This window comes from Cryptotermes secundus, unplaced genomic scaffold (genome assembly GCF_002891405.2).
Source record: "Cryptotermes secundus unplaced genomic scaffold, Csec_1.0 scaffold595, whole genome shotgun sequence".
In the NCBI taxonomy this organism is placed as follows: domain Eukaryota; kingdom Metazoa; phylum Arthropoda; class Insecta; order Blattodea; family Kalotermitidae; genus Cryptotermes; species Cryptotermes secundus.
In genome coordinates, this window is record NW_019745088.1 from 682,597 (window position 1) to 704,609 (window position 22,013).

Consider the following 22,013-nt stretch of genomic DNA (forward strand, 5'->3'; position numbering starts at 1 on the left):
TATCATGTTTATATTGCAATTCTATTATTAGCCATTTCAAGTTCTGGATACTGATTTTTACTCAATATGATGTTTAGGATATATGTTAGATTTTGCAGAACTGAAATAAAATGTTAAAATTCGAGTTGAGGTTGCAGTTTACTTTAAGACCAGGTTAGCATCTTTGTTAGGTTACTTGAAGACTGTGATGATGAAAACATAACATGCAATATCCTGGCCAGCCTTTGCAACAACATGAACAACAGTGTTGGAGATGTAGTTGCTCACAGTATCCAGTGCTCTAATATATGAATTTCTTTGGATGTCACTTGCTACATTGTTCAGGTTCTGGAGCAAATGTTGGTGTCCACAGACAAAATACTGTATCCACTAAAGAAAGCAAGTAATATATTTTCACCATTTGCACTGCAAAAGCTTTGTTAGAAATGGTCTTTTGATATAATGTATGTGTGTTCACTTAATCCCTGCCCCTCAGGCTAAGTTAAAAAGAATGAAAACAATTTGTTCTGCATTTCATTAATGGTTAATTTATAGAAATTTTCAGAGTTATAATTTTTACTGTAAATGTTTACAAGTGGTACAAGTGGTGACTAGCAAAACTATTTTTGAAGTCTCCAAAAAGTGCAGAAATGCATGTCTCAGTATATGTTATGAACAAATGAAAAGCAAAATGTGTCCAGGTACAACTGTACAGTGTCTTCTTTCATATACATGTTCATAGTCGAGGGACTGAAAAATTGATTATATATTGCCTTGGACAAGTCATGTTTATTACATTTTTATTATAATTTTGCCAAGATTAGTGTAGTTATTATATACATTCAGTTTTTCAGCCACTCAAAACAGGAGCACAAAAATATACTGTAATGGTTGAATACAATTTTTATTGAGGAAGTGTGATTATTGTCAATTCTTTGACGAAAAATCTGCAACAGACTTTTTTCTTGTCTTCATGTAAGTTAATATTGACATCTGTATGTATTGTAAAATATGCAGTTTTCAAAATATAATAATGGATGTTGATTCTGGGTTCTTTCTTCAAGTGATATATTTTCTTCCCTGGTTGGGAACTCTTTCTGCCAGACTAACCTTACAGTGTGTACATGAGCAGCAATTGTTCTGATTTAGGTCAGACAACAGCTGAGTAGTTCATTACACCACAGTTATGTTTAGGGCTGTTGTGTGTCATATTCAGGGTGGAAATGGTTTTTCAGAGTTAGGTAGGTGCCTGAACATCAGCTGAAAAGCCTGGGAAATGAACACATATTATAAATGTGTTGCAGATACTGAAAATAGCTTCTTAATGTCCCTCTGGAAAATAAGTAGTTTGAATCTTCCCTCATTTCCAGCTCAGGTCTTATGCCTATTACACTCTGGTTAATAAATTGTACACTATGTAGGGCATTATGAACAGATGGTTAAAAAGAACATGGAAATTTGCTTAAATATGTTTAGCCATGTTCAGCTCACCTCTAGAGGCACTATCCTACTAGCTGGAAGTTTGCGGGTTCGATATCCGATGAGGTCATTGGATTTTTCAATTGACCTAATCCCTCCAGCTGCACTGTGGCCCTGGGCTCAACTCAGTCTCTAACAGAAATGAGAACCAGGAATTTTCCTGGGGGTAAAGGGTAGCCATAATGAACCAGACATTATTGGATTTATAAAGGTGAAAAGGCTTGAATGGGCTGGACACATAATACATGCCAGCGAGAATAGAATGATTAAGAAAATGCTTAATACTAAACCAGAAGGAAATAGGAGAGTGGGAAGACCAAGATTAAGATGGGAAGAATGTGTGTGTGAAAGGACATAAGAATTTTGGGTGTCAAGAACTGGAGGAATGTAGCATTGAATGGAGAAGAATGGCAAGCAATCTTGAGGAAGGCCAGGGCTCACAAAGGGCTGTCGTGCCAGTGATGATGATGAAAGGGCAGCCAGCACATAAGGCTGACAGCCTCGCTATCTGTGAGTCAATTGTCTAGAGAATATGGAAACCTCCACAGCCTCTTATGGGGACAGCTTTACCTTTTTTGCATAGCCCGTCTGTAGTTAAAAATTGTTATTTGGAAGTATGTTTAAATGAGATTGGTATTTGATGAGTGTAAAAATATTGCTGGGTATGTGAATCTTCTTCATCAAGAATTTAGGCTCTTTTCCATCGAATTCTTCTTTCTAAGTTGTTCTAAGTTCTTGGGGGCATGCAGTAGTGTAGTTGGTTGAGGCACTATGCTACAAGCCAGAAGGTTGCGGGTTCAAGTCCCGATGAGGTCATTGGAATTTTATCAGTTGACCTAACCCTTCCAGCCGCACTATGGCCCTGGGGTCGACTCAGCCTCTAACTGAAATGGGTACCACGAATTAATTAAATACTTTTCCTGGGGAGTAAAGCGTGGCCGGTACGTAAGGCTGACAACCTTGCTGCCATCTTTGAGCCAACTGTCTACTTAATGTGGGGCCCACAACGTCTCACAACCCTATGGGCCTTCATGGCCTGTTACAGGGATAGCTTTACTTTTACTTGTATCTTCTTATATATCCGAGTTTCCAGCATGTAATTTATTAATAGTACTATAGAACTTTGTTTTCATCCATTCTAAAAATATCTTCCTAATTCACTTTTATATTTGATCATTTAGTTAAGATTTAATTGCTTCTGTATGCTTTTATTTCTCCTAAGGTCGGAAGGAAAAACGGGCCTTGATATCTCAAAACATCTTTTAGGCTGACTTGATTTCTGTTAATTGCCCAATTCGTTATCCTGTTTTCACAGCTAAAACTCAGCAAGACCTTCGTTTGAGGAATGTATATCTTAGAAGTTATATTATTTTAAAAGGGGTAAAAACAGTGCACTAAGGTTTCTACACTCACAGCTTACTATAGTAGTCTCTTGTGCTGTTATGCTCTCTGATGATAGGAACATATCCGTGGTAAATCATGCACCATATTTGGATAAAATCACGTGTTTTAAGTTGTCACAATCATCACAATCGGTCACAATATTTGCAATGGTACCCGACAGCAAGAGCTGGAAGGAGGTCGGTTGATGCGTATCCCAATGATCGCAACGTACACTGATGGTTGGCGCGTAACTTGTGTTAAACCATGCGTGGGACCAAATGAGATGGGGATATACGGCAACCGTAGCGAAGCTTATGAAGATCAGAAATATTCGTTAAGGTAAGTTTCATCATCATCAGAAATCTGTCAGACGACAGGTCCACAGTCTCTTCCAAAACAATTCCTCCACTTAATGCAATCTAGAGCTTTCTCCTTCAAAAGACAGTATCCTCTTCTGTCCCCAAGGTCATCCAGCATCTTCGTACGTCTTCTTCATCATCTTCTTGTCACTTCTATCCGCCCCTCTATCTTTCCTTCAATAACTTCTTTTAGAAGGCAGTTACCGTGTAAGATATGACCAATCCAATTAGCCTTCCGTTTTCTTATTTCGTGTAGGATATTCCTCTGCTCACCGACTCCAATTAACACTTCTTCATTTCTCACATAATCGGTCCAACTGATCTTCTCCATCCTTCTCCAACACCACATTTTGAAACTTTCCAGATGTTTCTGATCTACTGCCCTAAGTGTCCATGTTTCAGCCCCATACAGAGCTATGCTCCAAATGTAGCATTTCACTAGTTTCTTCCTCAAATTTAAGTCCAATTTGCTGGTAAAAAGATTCTTCTTCTTGCTAAATGCAGCTTTTGCCATGGCAATCCTGGATTTAATTTCACAAGTACACCTTCCATCATCTGTTAACAAGCTACCCAAATATTTAAAACATTTCACATTCTCCACTTGTTTTTGGTCTATCTTTATTGTGACTGGGGTTGGTTGTCTCGAAATTTTCATTACTTTTGTTTTCTCCACATTCATTTCCATGCCATAGCACCTTCCAATTTCAATTAGTCTATCAATCATGCCCTGTAGCACAGTTTCTTCCTTAGCCATTAACACAAGGTCATCTGCATATTTCACAGTTTGAATAATTTGCCCTCCTACTTTGAAGTCACCGAGCCCATCCAGAGCTTCCTTGGTAAGGCATTCGCTGTACAAGTTGAACAGAATTGGTGATAAACAGCATCCTTGTCGAACTCCTCTTCCAATCTGCACACTTCCTGTCTCCCCCCTGTCCAGTCGTACTCTAACTTTCTGATCCATGTACAATTTGCTAATCAATCTTCTTTCATGCCAATCGATACCTGTTTCTTTCAGGATCTGCATTAATTTGGTCCAGTTTACCCGGTCAAATGCCTTCTGCCAGTCTATGAAGCAAACACACAGTTCTTCATCTATCTCCAAAGTTCGTTCCGCTATAATTCTCATCATCCCAATTGCATCCCTGGTTCCTTTTCCTCTTCTAAATCCAAACTGATCTTCTCCAAGTACATCCTCTATTTTCCTTTCAATTCTTCTTTTAAGTATCTTTGCTATTATCTTTGCTGTATGTGCAATAAGACTTATTGTGCGATGGTCGCTGCATTTTGTAGCTTTTGTCTTTTTCTTTAAGGCAATCATTGTAACTTCTGTAAAGTCCTTGGGCCACTCTCCACTTTCATATATGGTGTTCATTAGTTTTGTCAGTGTTTTCAAACCACCTTCTCCCAGTAACTTGAGCACATCTCCAGGTACATCATCATCTCCTGTAGCCTTTCCCTTCCTCATTTCCTTGATAGCTTTTTCCACCTCACTTTGTAAAATATATGGTCCTTTCTCGTCTGTATCTACTTCTTCTTCCGGTTCAACTTCTAAGGTTTCTGGCCGATTAGGTCGATCATATAGTTCTGAAATATAATTTTCCCAAATTTTCAGCACTTGCCTCTGATCTACTATTCTATTCCCCTGGGAGTCTTCGATGCCAACATTTTGAATCCCATGATTCTCTTTCCATCCTAGTTCTTTTGTCTTCATGTACATCAAATCATAACGGCCTGTTCTTTGAAATTCCATAATCTCATTACATATCTTCTCAAGATATTCCTTTTTGGCCCTGTCCGTGGCTCTTTTCAATTCATTCCTCAGTCTCCTGTATTTCCTCCTGCCTTCTTCATTGTTGACATTCTTCCATTTCCTTCGCTCCTCCATTTTACTCATCATCTCCTGTGTAACCCATGGTTTTCTTGCTATCTTCTCAACTTTACCTACCAAATCACTGATAGTATCTAACATGCATTCTTTTATATCGTTCCACTGCGCTTCAGCATTTCCGCTTTCACCTTCAATTGCACCGAGTTTCTCTTCTAGAGTCTCTTGCACGCTTTGTCTTTGAGCATATAACTTCTCCAAATCCCATCTGGGTCTGCGCTTTCGAAATCCTATAATTTTCTTCAACCTGGTTCGGAACTTGGCAACCAGCAAGTTGTGGTCAGAGTCAATATCTGCCCCAGGAAGCGTCTTCACATCCTTCACACTGTTTCTGAATCGATGTTTCACAAGGATGTAGTCCAGCTGATGCCTCTTCCAATCCCCAGGTGCCTTCCATGTGTAAATTCTTCTCTTTGGCTTCTTGAACCAAGTGTTGGTAACAATCAATCCATTTCGTTCACAAAAATCAATAAGCATTTGACCTCTGTGATTCCGTCTTCCTAGTCCATGTGATCCAACAATATTCTGATAAGGTTCATCTCCAACAATGCTGTTCCAGTCTCCCAATATGATGCTGTTTGTGTCTCCTCTTCCATCTTCCTGAAGAATTTCTACAATTGAAGAAATTGAAGAAATTGAAAAAGTAATATAAATGCAAAAAATATATTTGTTTAGGTTGGTTTCTTGGGCTTCCAAGCCTGCTTTACTTGTTGAACTTGGTGACATTGCCAGTCTCACACTATGAAACAGCAAATATTTCACACAATGCCTTAAGTTTCTAGATATTATACAAAATGCCTAGGTGTTTTAATACATTGCTTGTTTCATACTAAATTTCGAACCATATATATACACAAGGTATTATGCATTAGTAGATGATAACTTTTATAATTCCTGTTACTATGATTACTTAATTAAATTGTCTGGCAAACATACATACATATATGACTTTTATTTTTACGCATAAACTTACTATATGAACTATATGATCAACCTAATCAGCCAGAAACCTTAGAAGTTGAACCGGAAGAAGAAGTAGATACAGACGAGAAAGGACCATATATTTTACAAAGTGAGGTGGAAAAAGCTATCAAGGAAATGAGGAAGGGAAAGGCTACAGGAGATGATGATGTACCTGGAGATGTGCTCAAGTTACTGGGAGAAGGTGGTTTGAAAACACTGACAAAACTAATGAACACCATATATGAAAGTGGAGAGTGGCCCAAGGACTTTACAGAAGTTACAATGATTGCCTTAAAGAAAAAGACAAAAGCTACAAAATGCAGCGACCATCGCACAATAAGTCTTATTGCACATACAGCAAAGATAATAGCAAAGATACTTAAAAGAAGAATTGAAAGGAAAATAGAGGATGTACTTGGAGAAGATCAGTTTGGATTTAGAAGAGGAAAAGGAACCAGGGATGCAATTGGGATGATGAGAATTATAGCGGAACGAACTTTGGAGATAGATGAAGAACTGTGTGTTTGCTTCATAGACTGGCAGAAGGCATTTGACCGGGTAAACTGGACCAAATTAATGCAGATCCTGAAAGAAACAGGTATCGATTGGCATGAAAGAAGATTGATTAGCAAATTGTACATGGATCAGAAAGTTAGAGTACGACTGGACAGGGGGGAGACAGGAAGTGTGCAGATTGGAAGAGGAGTTCGACAAGGATGCTGTTTATCACCAATTCTGTTCAACTTGTACAGCGAATGCCTTACCAAGGAAGCTCTGGATGGGCTCGGTGACTTCAAAGTAGGAGGGCAAATTATTCAAACTGTGAAATATGCAGATGACCTTGTGTTAATGGCTAAGGAAGAAACTGTGCTACAGGGCATGATTGATAGACTAATTGAAATTGGAAGGTGCTATGGCATGGAAATGAATGTGGAGAAAACAAAAGTAATGAAAATTTCGAGACAACCAACCCCAGTCACAATAAAGATAGACCAAAAACAACTGGAGAATGTGAAATGTTTTAAATATTTGGGTAGCTTGTTAACAGATGATGGAAGGTGTACTTGTGAAATTAAATCCAGGATTGCCATGGCAAAAGCTGCATTTAGCAAGAAGAAGAATCTTTTTACCAGCAAATTGGACTTAAATTTGAGGAAGAAACTAGTGAAATGCTACATTTGGAGCATAGCTCTGTATGGGGCTGAAACATGGACACTTAGGGCAGTAGATCAGAAACATCTGGAAAGTTTTGAAATGTGGTGTTGGAGAAGGATGGAGAAGATCAGTTGGACCGATTATGTGAGAAATGAAGAAGTGTTAATTAGAGTCAGTGAGCAGAGGAATATCCTACACGAAATAAGAAAACGGAAGGCTAATTGGATTGGTCATATCTTACGCGGTAACTGCCTTCTAAAAGAAGTTATTGAAGGAAAGATAGAGGGGCGGATAGAAGTGACAAGAAGATGAGGAAGAAGACGTACGAAGATGCTGGATGACCTTGGGGACAGAAGAGGATACTGTCATTTGAAGGAGAAAGCTCTAGATCACATTAAGCGGAGGAATTGTTTTGGAAGAGACTGTGGACCTGTCGTCTTGACAGATTACTGATGATGATGATATTACTTTTTAATCCATTAGGACTTAAGAAAGTACCCGTGTTTGATGTGCTGTTGTGATAATCTTTAAGGCTGTGTATTTGTAGTGGTATCAATTAATTAATATTTATGACCTAGTAAAGTAGCTCAAATGGTAACACTTCTAACGTGTATTCTGGATTTGTGCTGTTTTAATGTCAGCCAGGACCCCAACTTTCCTAAGATTTATTGCAGATTTCCTCAGTCCCTCAAGGCAAATTCTGGGATAGTAGCTTAATTAAGCCATGATCACTTCCTTCTGTATCCTTTCCAGTTAATTATTTGCTGTCATCCGGTCTTTTGACACTGTACAGTTGGAATTATAGACAGCATTAAATAAACTGCAGATAAAGGAATAAATGAATTGTTATGAATAATTCAATTCAATTCTTTATTTATTTATGTGCTGAGTCAACAGCCGCAAGGACAATTACAGACAGAGCACAGGGTAGATACAAGTAATTACATTATGGACAAAGACTACATAAAGTCAAAGACAAATTACAGGCAAGGAGGAAAACACAATAATGCAGACAAGTAAACAAACAAACAAACAACAACAACAACAACAACAACAATAATAATAATATGTACAGGAAGATTGTGAGCTAAGTCAAAGCATGGCCTTTCCCCTATATGCTAACAGTGTGGCAGTCAGATGTGTTCATAAAGGGTATGTAGCAGCTTCATACAGTGAAGTTTGTGTACCTCCCTTGCAGATGCTGAAAATGTTCTCTGTTGTCTCAGATATGTTGTTTACACTTTCTAAACAGAATGGGGGATCTTCAAGGACTTAGAGCAGTCATAATGCAGCTCTAAATTTTTTTCACTTCATGATTTAGGCCTACTTAAAATATTCAAACACATAATTTTGATGAGGTATCCATATGAAATACCAAGGAGATGGTATTAGAGAAGTAGGTTCTTAACACTTTGTGGACCGCGCACCCTTTAAAAGGTTTTTTGCTTTTAAACATGGTGGACCGTTCGCGTGTTAACAGGTTTTTAAAACACGATAAGTTGCAACACACTATACATCTCTCTGGCTACACCTAGCTAGCAGGTAGCTGCTTGCAGCTGTGTTATAAGGCTCTGGAATGTCTGCTGGCCAATTAGTTACTATACCTCGCTGTAACTCTATGCCCCTGCAAAGGAAAATAAATGCCTTTATTTCTTCAAGCTTTATGTAGTAAGCTGTCGGGCAGTAGTTCAATATGGATCAAAGACCAAAGCGGTTGATACCCAAGCGATTTCTTGGAGAACAAGAAATATCTGACTTCTTCTCTGATGAGCTATCTGACGTCCCTTATGAGTCTGCTAGTGATAGCGACTCACAATCTGATAGTGAGTGTGGCAGGGGCGAACAAAAAATTGTGACCACAGACAGTGAACTTGAAAGTGACCGTAGCTCTGACGAATGTGAGGGTAGCAACATTGTGGGGACAGCCACATGGGGAAAAGTAGACAAAACTCCTGCTTTGGGACAGTTTACTGGAAATCCAGGGGTGAAGCAAATTCCATCAGACCCAACGCAAGTGTCTGAAGTAGCAGAACTGTTTTTTGGAGATAGTTTCTTTGACATGCTATGTCAGGAAACTAACAGATACTATCTCCAACACCGTGAACATTATGACAGAAGTTATAAGGCGTTGAAGTGGGTGGATGTCACTTCAGCAGAAATGAGAACTTTTTTTCAATTATCTTTCTACTGGGCCATACAAGGAGGGATAATCTGAAAGAGTATTGGTCAACAGATCCATTTTTAGAAATTCCAATTTTCGGCAAACTAATGAGCCGTAAGAGATTTGAGCAAATTTGGTGGTGTTTGCATTTCAATGATAATGAACTGCAACCACAATCAACAAGCAGGCTTTTCAAAATTCAGCCCTTATTGAACTTTTTCGTTCAAAAATTTCAGACAGTTTACAAGCCAAACCAAAAACTGTCTTTGGACGAATCTGTGATTCCTTGGAGGGGAAGGCTTCATATGCGAACATATAATCCTGGGAAACTTACATAGTATGACCTACTTGTTTGTGTAGTTACTGAAAGCACTTCAGGCTATATTGGAAATTTAGAATTTATTCTGGTGATGGAAAGAAATTACAAGAAACTATTCTTTCCGTTCTGGAATCCTATCTTGATCAAAATTACCATGTCTATCAAGACAATTATTATAACAGTGTGGCAACTGCAGAACACATATTTTCGAGAAAAGTGCGTGTTTGTGGAACAATTAGGGTGAACAGAGGCCTTCCTCCAGATCTGAAAGAGGAATGTAAACCCCTGAAACATGGTGAAACCACATTCAGGAGGAAGGGGGATATTCTTCTTCAGTCCTGGAAGGATACTCATGTTGTGAATATGATTTCCACAATTCACAATTTGAGCATGGTTGATGTTCAAAGGAGACATGGACAGGTAAAAAAGCCTGTTTGTATTTCCGAGTATAATATGTTCATGAAGGGAGTTGATAGAGCCGATCAGTACTTGGACTATTATTCTCTTCCTCGGAAAACAGTAAAGTGGACAAAGAAAGTTGCCTTGTGGCTTATAAATTGTACCATTTTCAATTCATTTTTGGTTTTCAAAAATCTAAACCCTCATTCAAAATTGAAATACAAGGCATTTCTGCTGAATGTGGCAAAAGCCTGGGCTACAGACCACACGGTGGCAGCAGAACTGGCGGCAGACACAGTCTTAGTACGACCAGGGAAGTCTACTCCCACCCCACGCAGGCCTCATTTTGACCCCCCTGGGCGACTCTTGGGTGATATGCGGAAACATACCCTCACAAAAACTGTGAAGAGTGAACATTCAACGGGAAGCAGCCTTCTAGGCAATGCCGTGTTTGCGCAATTCACAAGAAAAGGAGTAGGACTGCCTACATTTTCAAGTTTTGTGTAATGCCACTTCACAGAGGGTAATGTTTCGAGAAATATCACACCCTCAAGCACTTCTAGAAGCATTGGTAAGTGTTCTCAAGAAATTTTAGTTCATAAAATTAATTAGGAGATTTTATATTAATTTTTAAAGTGAACAGTGCACAAGTTAGGGTAGTAGGTATAAAATTGCTGGTCTGCAAAGTGTTAAGATGGTAAGGAGATGGAACTGATTCAGGATCATATCCACTTATGAACTTTGGTATGAGCGGACCTGAAACTGTAATCTGCTATAGGATTTGAGGTTCTCACAGCGGTGTAACTGTAGCACACATACAAGGTGTATCAGGTGTATCGGACATTTTCCCGACTGTTATTTTTGTAACTGCCTCAGTGAATGAAGATGAGAGGGGAGGCCAAGGTCACACATCTGCAAGCCTATTGCATCAGTCTGCCACATGACACCACGTTGCAAACATGCCTTGTTTTTATACAAGTGCTTTTTTGACTTTGTGTTTCATTCTGCAACAGATGGCAAAATCCAGCAACGTGTCTATATCAAGTTTTGCTTGAAGGTTGGTAAATTCACTACCAAAACCCTTGAAATGCTTCGTGTGGCTTTTGGGGAACGTTCTTTAAGCTGGATAGCAGTTTTTGAATGGCATTCACATTTCAGGGCCGGTTGAGTCAGTTGAAGATGACATATTTTCAGGGCAACTAAGCACCAGCAAAATGACAGAATATGTTGAAAAAATTTGAGAAGTCATCAATGATGACCATCGCCGCACAGTCCATGAGCTCGCAGACAGCGTTTGGATCGGTTGTGGAGTTTGCCAGGAGATCGTAACAGAAAACTTGAACATGCGCTGCACTGCCACAAAGTTGTTCCCCGACTCATTACAAATGATCAAAAGCAGCAGTGCTTAAATGTGTCTCTTGAGCTATGAGAGAAGGCTCATGAGAACCCAACTTTTACAAGTATTTCTAGGATCATAATGGGTGACAAAAGTTGTATTTACTGTTATGATCCAGAAACAAACATCTGAAGACATGAGAGAAAATGCGTGATGAAAAACACGGGATATTTGGTGCAACCACAACTGGCTCCTTCATCACAACACGCCTGCCCACGCGTCCCTGGAAACCACAGTGTCTGTGACTAACAACAACATGGTTGTCGTTCCCCATCCTCCCTACCCTACGGACTTATTCCGCTTTGTTTCCCAAATTCAAAATGAAACTGAAGGGATGACATTTTGAAACAGTGTCTGACATTGAGAGGGGATTGCAAGTGGTACTTGACAGCATTAAGAAAAATGACTTCCACGGTGCTTTTGAAGTGTGGAAAAAAGTGGGATCTCTGTATTTCCCAAGGAGACTATTTTGAAGGATATAGCAGCCAAAATTAAGTTAAGCCAGCATTTCTTTTTTTAACTAGTCCGGGAACTCTCCAACAGTCTTCTGTATCTTCTTAGTATTCTTAATGTATCAGTCAACACAGCAGTTCTACAATAAACAAATCAGTACTAGTGTACTGGCATTCATTTATTGTGTGGAAATATTGCTACATGTTTTGATCCTATCGGGTCATCGTCAGGCAATTGTTACTTGAATATGTCACTTGTTATTGGATGGTTTACCAATATGGATCCAGATCAGTGATATATAAATTATATGTTCTATGTCTTCTCTTCACAGACTCCCTTATAACTGACTAACTCCTAGGCTGGCAGCCATCTCACACCAACGTCCTAGTCTTCACTAGTAATCTGGTAACAGATCTTCACACTGTCCTCTGCTTACGTCCTTACCATCTGGCACATATGCCACAACTGAACTAAGCTCTAAACTTCTTCCCGCTTTTAACCTCTTGGCATGGACCTAGAGAAAACAGAGCTCTTCTATTTTTGCATGCATGTCTGCTGCCTAGCAACAGCTGTTGTCTTGTTTGTTTTGCAGTTCCCACATGATCGGTACGCAGTGAGTCCATTCGCATACTGGCTGCTGCCTAGCAGCAGCTGTTGTCTCGTCATTTGTTTCACGGTCTTTGCATAGCAATGGGTCTATATGCCACAGCATACTCATATGATTGTTTTCAAACTCTCAGCAACCAAGAAAAATATTGAAATATACTTTAACCCGTTGCCGTGGTTCGTCGTGTATGGTTCGTCAGGGATTTAAATCATCTGGGGGGGTTCGGCGTGTCTGTTTCGTCCAGCTGCACACCTATGTTATAACGCCCATAATAATTGGTGGTTTTGCTGTAGATTGTTAGATTTTTCGCTGGCCTGTTGTCACAAGAACAGAGTATACTAAGCCAACGAGTTTAGCTGAGATAAGTCATCGTTACATATGCCTGTCTTGCAGCAAAATTCCTGTGGCTCTGGCGAGCGGATTCTAGCTGTACCGTTATGAAAGGCCTGTTTTCTTTGCTTTGAAGATATAAACAACCGAGACGTGATATTTACGATGTTGATAATATCATATTACCCTGAGCTGGCCACAGTAGCACACTCAATTGCAATTCTTAGAAGAGGGTTGTCCAAAATTTTATTCTCGTAAAATCAATTGCTTTCGCACAGTTCATAGCACCCATTTCTTAGAAAAACGCCACAATATAAGGCAGGACACTGTGGTCACCCCCTGAGACGATACGGATGTGTGTGGGGGAGGGAAAAGTACTCATTCCTTCATAATCATCGCTCCAGTTGACGTCATTTTATCGTACTGACCTTGGTGGTCGTTTCGAGGGATGACCGTAAATATCGGAGCGAGGAATGTGGGGCACCGTTGGGTTACACGAATGCTTCAAGGCCTTCCTTACACTGCTCGAATAGATACCGGGCGCTCATATTATAAGGTAAGTTTATAAAAACCATCTTTTAAGATAATTTTAGTGAAAGTTTCATGCTTCAAGGCGTCCCATTCACTGCTCAAATACTAAACAACCTGCTTCCATTGAAGATATAAAGGGCGCGCATATTATAAGGTAAGGTTATAAAACCACCTTTTAAGAGCATTTTAGTGAAAGTTTCATGTTCCTATCTCATAGAATTTAAGAACAATGATGAATAAATAATTTTCGAGCAAAATTTAAATGGCCGGCTGAATATATTACCGCAGGAGCCGCGGCCGCGGAATTTAAATGACCACGTCAAAGGGTTAATGAATGTCTTCTTCATAATCTGCATGCTAGGCCAGCTGGCCCATTCTTTCTTGAAGGATTCTTATGCAAAGATGCTTACAGATACTTTTTCTTAAGATTTTTCCTTGCAAAAGTTTTGACAGTGAACACACGCTGTTCAATAGTGAACTTCATTTCAGTTTAAATGTCAACCGCCTATTGACACCTCTAAGAAAGAAGTGCAACTGCAACTTACTGTAGTGACAAGATCAGACAACCTGACGGTGTGCGTTTATCAGCGCTAATGACTTGTTCAGCTATCGGCAGTTAACAGCAGCACTCTAGGAGAAATCTTCTTTCCACTGTGCATTCTTGCCAGGTTTCCTAGACCACTGAACACATTGTAGTAGATTTTAAGTGAACAAATTTTTCCTGCATGTGACACCTTTTTTTTTTTGCTAATACTAAAAGATTTGAGAAGATTAGAAGAGATGAAATAACATCAACATAATCAAAATCATTTTAGATGTTAAATACAGAAAATTCAGAGCTGTCATTCAGATATGTAAATAGGCTGGAAAATCAAGATTCTTAAGAAAGTATGGCAAGCAATGCAGGAAGGACAGAGACCCATGGAAATCTAGGATGATGATGTGCAGAAGATACAGAGAATAATGAATATGCTGGAATAAAAATTAAAATCAAAGAGTGAAACGGGTGGACAAGTCTTGCAACATCTCTACATCATTGGGCAGAAAAGGGATGAGTAAGCAAATATAAATACTGATATGTGATTCAGTGTTTATTCAACATACTCTTCTTCTGTCTTGACAATAAATCAACCATTAAATACAAATGAATATCTATATTAAAATAAAGGCACAATATATAAGTATAAGAAAAAATATACGTCTTCTATAGAAATGTACACTTAACAGATTATGACCCTTTCAGGAGTTTCACTAACAAATTTCTGACTGTCACAAACAAGAATTACAAACATCCCATCCCAATCTTTAACAATACAATTCTTTTAAATGTCCTAAATTTTGAGAAGTTTCAGAGACTGGACTGTCTCCATCCCCAGGTACAAATATACTTTGTTGGGCTCAGTGATTGGAGTCAGTCTCTTCAGATGTGGAAATCGGGACTAGCTCTAGTGACTGGGCCCAACAGAGTAGGATTTTTACCCTAGAACAGATACAGTGCCCAGTCTCTGAGACATGATTTCATATAAAATAAGGACCATGGATAATGTCCATAATAGTGATCACTGTATTAATATACCATCATCATGAACTTTAGGTCTTATCCAATCTTTAAGCATGAGCCTCAAAACTAGTATGTATTGACACTCTTCCATTTAAATATATTACATTATGCAATGACAGTAGTTTTCAGCCTTTAGCTGCCAGATTGATTGAAATCTACTGCTGTGGCACTGGCAGCCAAGTTTAAACTTAGTGATAATAGGATTTGTATTTAAGAAATGTGACACCAAACCTGCTGGGATCTGTTGAACCAGCACATGCAGTTGTGTGATGCATGTATGAGGGGGTCACAAATCAAAGTAAAACAGATGTAACGAATGTAATGGGTTTCTATGTGTATCACTAGGTAGCAGCACAGTGCAGCTTCATGCCAGTCTACGTAGCAGACATGCATGTGCATGTTCAGAGGCTGGTTTCCATAGTCAAAATGGTGACTGTGCCTGATGAGGAGTGTACTACCCAAGAGCAGCATTCTGTTGTCAAGGACATCAAGAAATGAATGTTTTCTTCCACATTTGAATATCACATGTTTTACATTTTATATCCATTTGGGACCTATTTACTGACTCTCCCTTGTACAATAAAGGTAACAGACTAATAAAATTGATTTTATTTTGCTGAGGATGTGCGCTCAGAATATGTTTTGCATAACAAAATTAAGTAAATGGCATGGAAGAAGTCTCCAGTGTAACAGTTGTGTATATATAATATAAAATCTATGAAAATTATTCGGTGTTTAGAAGAATTACAGTTCCTGATGAGAAAGACATAACAATTATCCTTTCTCCACAGTGATGCATGGAAGCTTAATGACCATAATTCATTCCAGAATCTTACTCGTAATGCAAAACAATTTTTCCCATATAAATTAATGTAAAATACGATAATGCATTCCATGCCAAAAAAATTTTATGTATAACGTTTATTCAAAGAAAATTATATATACGTTGTTAAGGAGCATGAATCATCTTCATCTTTTCTTCTATGCGAAATGAACCAACCTGGAATGCAAATTCGATTTGCAGAGAACAGAAAAAATAAAAACTGAAATAATTAGTTTATTATTTATGATACATATCTAATGCGACACAGCATTGCCATTAAATAAATTTGCAGCACGCACAGCCACTGCCTTATTAAGGTGATGCTTCTCATTGTATGATGCAACAGTTTCCCATGCTTTCATCATTTCTCTTATTGCACCAGAAGATTGTTGCTTTGCTGTTACCTCCTCCACAACTTCTTGCTGTGAAACACACTGCAACTCCAAATCGTGCAAATCGTTGATGTAGACCAATTGTATGTGCGTGCTAGATCAGCCACGCTCACATCTCATTCTCACTTTTCAATGATTTTTATGTTTCATTTCTGCAGTTATTTTTATTCTCTTATGGCTGGCTTTTTCTTCGGGGACATTTTTGCAAGGGTCATTAAACTTTGCACACAAAAAAAATCACAAATATGTCTGAACACAAGTTTGGAAAAATGTGTGATCAGAAGCGACACTAAGATGCTAGCGGAACGAGTGCTAAACACAGACTGATGTAGCAAGCGCACAATCCGAGACTTCCCCTCTCGTCACTCGTTATGCGAGTCTTTTTTTACAATTTGTTTTGCTCGTTATGTGAATTACTCGTTAAGCAAGGTTCCACTGTAGTTTTTTGTTGTGAGAGTTCTGGTGATACTAATCTTGTAATAAACTACTGTCTCGGCTGTCACTGGAGAAGGAGTGCAGTTTCTCGATACATACACTGAGCTGCTGTAGGCTCTCCATAAGCCGATGCATATTCTCCTGGCCAGCACGCAATCCTTCATCACTAAGGGGAGCATACAGTTCCTGTTGAGCTCCGAGGTCAAAATGCAGCCTTGCCAGTCGTTCCTGTTGCTCCCGGATCCCTGTCATCTGTTCCATGCTGCAATCTTTACCTACAGAAGGAAATGACTATGAAAAAGATTTGAATTTGCAGACAGTATACATAGAACTAAACCAGGTGGACAGCAAGATGTTTACATTTTGTTATATGTAAATTTAAATTGTTAATTTAAGATGAAGTCTAGAAGTAAACACAGAGAAAAATAAGTATATGTTGCTATCTCATCACGAAAATGCAGGGCAAAATCAGGACATAAAGAGAGGTAACAGATGTTTTGAAAATGTGGCGCAGTTCAGATATTTGGGAACGACTGTAACAAATGAAAACCTGATTCAGGAGGAAATTAAGAGGAGTGTGAACTCAGGTAATGCTTGCCACCATTCAGTCTGCTGTCTAAAAACATAATAATTAAAATATGCGAAACTATAATTTTGCCTGTGGTTCTGTATGGGTGTGACATTAAGGGATGAGGTGATGGGAGGATGGAGAAAACTGCCTCATGAGGAGTTTTGTAACTTGTACACTTCTCCAAGTCTATGGAGGATGAGGTGGGAAGAGCATGTAGAATGAATTGGGGAGAGGAGGAATGCATATAGGATATTGATGGGAAAGCCGGAAGGAAGGAGACTGTATGGAATGGTATGGATTGGATTGATGTGGTTCAGGATAGGGACTGGTGGGGGGCCCTTGTGAACACAGTAAGGAACCTTCGAGTTCCATAAAATGTTGGGAAATTCTTGAGTAGCTGCACAATTGGTGGCTTCTCAAGAAGGGCTCAGCTCCACGAGTGAATTTAGGATGAAGTATTATATAGGTTGAATGAATGATTTATTTTATTTTAAAAAAGAGAAGGATGGAATGCAATAAACAATATTTTTACACACTGTTCCCTATTCTGTGACTCTGGTGAAAATACAGTGGATACCTGGAGCTCTCTCCCCTAAGGGTAGACTGCCAAAGCATAGATCTGACTATTGCCAAAGTTGAAAGTGCTTTATCTCCATTCCCCCACATTGCACGTCTTGCCAATCTCATGTCTGTTTTTGAATGTTTAGGTCATGCCAAACAAGCCTGACCAATTCCAGTTTTCTACAAAACCACTATTTATGCTGCAGACGTTTTTCCCCCTTTCTCAGTGAATCTGCTGAATGACTACCCCTCATTAGTTGTAGCAACAACATACTGGCAAGCTACTTCATAGTTATCTCCACATAAGTTGTGACACACCATTCCATGATATTAACATGGCTGAGAGTTGTGAAGTAAATATTAGATCACTGTTTAGGTAAGTTCAGTCTCACGAAGACTTAAAATATATCAAATATTTTATCCATCTTTTCCCTTAGTGCAAAATGTGGTCCCTCAAGCTGAAAAAATAGTAATAACATGTAAAACATGTTGAAGAGAGGCTACAGAACAAGGAATTGTAAAACGACAATGATAAAATAAGGAACCTCATGATCTATATTAATTTAGCATTTCAGGTTCATTAAATGATGATGTGTTGGAACACAAGTTATATGGAAAGAACACATGAAAACATTTTTAATGAAGTAGGTTATAGATAGTTTTGAAATGCAAAATATCAGTATGTAAAGAATGCATTAATAAAACAGTCAAAGAAGGTAGACAAGAAATGAAGAAATTCATTTAAGATTTTAGAGTACAAATCAAGAAAAGTGGAAATAATATATGCTGCAAGTTTCAGAAGAGAAAATACAGCAATTGTCCTTCAGATATATACTTCAGGAGAGGTATGGACATGAGACAGAGGAAGATATGATTAAGACTTCTGTGTCCGTTTGTTCAGTTATTGAAATTTACTAACAAAAAAATACACAAATAAAGAAAAACATAACACTTAACCCCCACAATGTATTGCAATGTCAGAAAAGGCCATGTTCTCTGTGTATGCTAAATTGGGTAAAACTGCACTCAGCACAGTCAAAAGCCTTGGAAAACAATGCAAACAGTCAGAGAAACTCACCTGGTGTTAAAAAAAATGTATTTACATGCACATACAGACAAAAAATCTTAAGTAACTCAGTCTACAGACATATTAATTATACACTCCTGAACATTTAATGCAAAAAAGGAAAATTATAGGCTTAGAGAACTGAAACTCTTACCAACAGTAAGAGAAACTCAAAGTTCTGAAGATCCATTGTATTTTCCACCAATGCAAGTTACTCTTGATGAAGAGAAATAAAGAATGAGGCTACTTATCAATTCAGTTGATGAGCGAATGTTACACAGTGTGTGGGAAGAGATCACTTCCTGTTATGGCATCTGCAGAGTGGCCATTGGTGCTCACACTGAACACCTGTGAGCTCTGAGAGGCTTTTTTACTAATTAATTTGTTTAATTTCTGTAAGTTCATCTGTTTTTTAATAGTAAATGTTTCAAAATGTACAGGTCATTCATAATAACCCTATATATGGAGAGTGAATATGTAGGGAAGTGCATTTCATGTAGAAAAGTGCAGAATATTTATGGAGAACTGGAGATGCATGCCTTTCATTTTCAGCTGTATTTTTTCCTCATTATCCTACCTGCTATTCCCCACCCTCATAAGACCATGGCTGGATGGACTCACCAAAAGCACGCAATTTGCCAGAATGGAAGTCTTCAAGAAGATGCAGTAGAGCTGCCTCCATACGCCGAACATCTGTTACATCTGAGAGAAAAGAATGGTGTTGACACGAGCGCCGACTTGCACCCATGTCTTTGCCTACCTCACAGTGCAAACAAAACAAAACACAAACTAAACTACACAAAAACAAAAGAAAACAAAATCAGAAATGTACCAAACATAACAATAGTCTTTCTACAACTAAGCTACGTAAATTAAAAAAATGCAAATACGAAGGCTATTCAGAAAATATCCTCCTTTTATTCTAGGCAACTGATGTACCAGTGGGGGAGGGCTATCACATGACTCACTGTCTTGTAAACCATCACATAACTGGTCATGTAGTATTTGTTCTTGTCCCTACAGAGTGAGTTATAATGTGTCCTGCAACTGATAATCCCATTAACTGCAAAATTCCTGCTATTATCTACTTTCTTCCTGCTAAAAACGAGTGATGCAAAATCTGTTGTCAATTATGTGCAATTTACAGCCCAAACATAATGAGTGAAAGAAGTGTAAGACAGTGGTGTAGAATGCTCAAAGATGGGCGAACAAATGTTCACAATGAAGAGTGAAGTGGTTAGGCATCTAGTGGTGATGGTCTTGTTCAAAGCGTTGACCAAAAAATCTGTAAAAGATGATGCTTCACAATTTCAGAACTTCCATGTGAATTTCACGCACTATTCTCTACAAGATTATCATAGTTGGACTAGGCTATCACTGGTGCTCACAAAATGTAGAGGATAGCTTCAGCTTTGACTTTTTTAGAGCAGTACCACAAAGGTGGCAATGAATTTCTGTGTCACACTGTACAAATAACAGGTGATGAAACCTGGGTTTCATGTGTGAAGACAAAACCAAAGAGCAGTCAAAGCAGTGAATGCATACACATTCACCAAATAAGCCAAAGAAAGTTTAAACAAACATCTGCCAGAAAGCTGATGGTAACTGTTTTCTGGGACAAGAAAGGATTGGTGATGGTAGAATTCATGCAACAAGGAATCACAGAAATGCCAGAAGTGCACTGTGAAACACTATAAAAAAAGTTTAGGGCCATTCAAAACAAAAGGTGTGGAATGCTGACATCCAATGTAGTGCTTGTCCACGACTGTGCGTCAACGTACAGCTGCTCACACTCAAGCAATGCTGGAGTATTTCAAATGGGAGTGTTGTTTCACAACCATCCTTAGAGCTCTGATGTCAGTCTAAGCGACTGCCACCTGTTTACTTACCTAAAGAACTGGATGGGATCACGGTGCTTCAACGATAATGAGCTGCTGATGGAATGTGTCAAAACATGACTTAGCTCACAGGTGGCAGACTCCTTTGACACTCAAGCACACAAAACTTATTCCCCAATACATCAAGTGCCTCAATCCTGGTGGTGACTACAATGAAAAGTAGCTTAAGTATGTATGTATTTCTTTCTCATTGCTTGTTTTGTTAACAGTTCACCTGTGGTTACTTTCCAAATAGCCCTCATAATATAAAGTAATGTTTTAATAATAATAATAATAATAATAATAATAATAATAATAATAATTCAATTAATTCATGTTTATTTACGTGCAAACTTAACAGCACAAGGGCCAATTACAAAGCTAGCACGAATAGAGAAATACACAAAAATAATTAAAAAACAAAATACAAAAATGATAGTCTATATTAATAATAATAATGCCAATACATGGAACACAAAAGGAAACTAGTGCTATAGAAACACAATGTAAGATGTGAGGTTCTTATCACAATGATAATGATTACAGTCTTCTGGGATGTGTTGCTTTGTAGTTTGGTACATAGATACCTATCCCAGATCCCACAGTCTTGAAATAAGCTTTCATACATTTTTATCAAAACATCACAGAGTTACAAAATGTAATTTAATTTTTGTTCTGTGCTATGACCAGCTTGTTGGGAATCATGTATTAAGCATGTACATGTTCAAACACACTATTCCATATCCGTTAACTTAATATTATATTCCTGTGGTTGGAAACAATGTACTGAGTATTCTTTATTTCACTATATGTGGTAGCTACTTTAACCTTTATGGGCTGTAGTAAAAACAAATCTTTTTTTTCCCTAGAAGTGTATTTTAGCATCATAGTAATCATTAAAGGAAGTCCTCTCTTTTTTCCCCCTCTCCTTACATATGACCTTGTGTCCCACCCAACCAGCTGTCAAGTCCCACCAGTGGGACACATTATATTATGTATTATTAAAATATTTTATGAATAAATACAAGACAACACAAGAGTCAATTTTATTGTAGAAACAGTATAAGGTTGATATTAAGATTCAGTAACACAAAATGAACTCTGTTTTCCTCAAATGTGTGTATGCAGAAGACTGATTGTACGAGGGGGTACCCAAAAGAAACCGAACTTATTTTTTTTTAAGCTTATTTATTCAAATTTTAAGCACAAACCTTCAATCCCCTTCAAAGTACTCTCCACTTACACTAATACACTTGTCTAGTCTTCTATTCCATTTTTCAAAACATTGTCTAAATTCATCTTTTGAGATGCTTGACAGCACCTCC

General features: G+C 38.3%; 1 protein-coding gene across 3 annotated transcripts in view; it reads right to left on the reverse strand.

The window, feature by feature from the left end:
• Positions 1–16,541: 16,541 nt before the first annotated feature.
• Positions 16,542–22,013, reverse strand: part of LOC111874935 (coiled-coil domain-containing protein 28B) — a 10,223-nt gene continuing 4,751 nt past the window's right edge. For 2 of the 3 annotated variants that reach the window (XM_023870819.2, XM_023870818.2), the window contains exons 5-6: positions 19,433–19,567; positions 16,542–16,888 (exon numbers count right to left, since the gene is read on the reverse strand). In XM_023870819.2, the coding sequence (XP_023726587.1) occupies positions 16,647–16,888; positions 19,433–19,567 (377 nt within the window). In that variant the 3' untranslated portion in view covers positions 16,542–16,646. The remainder of the gene's footprint in view (positions 16,889–19,432; positions 19,568–22,013) is intronic. The other variant, XM_023870820.2, reaches the window with a different exon arrangement.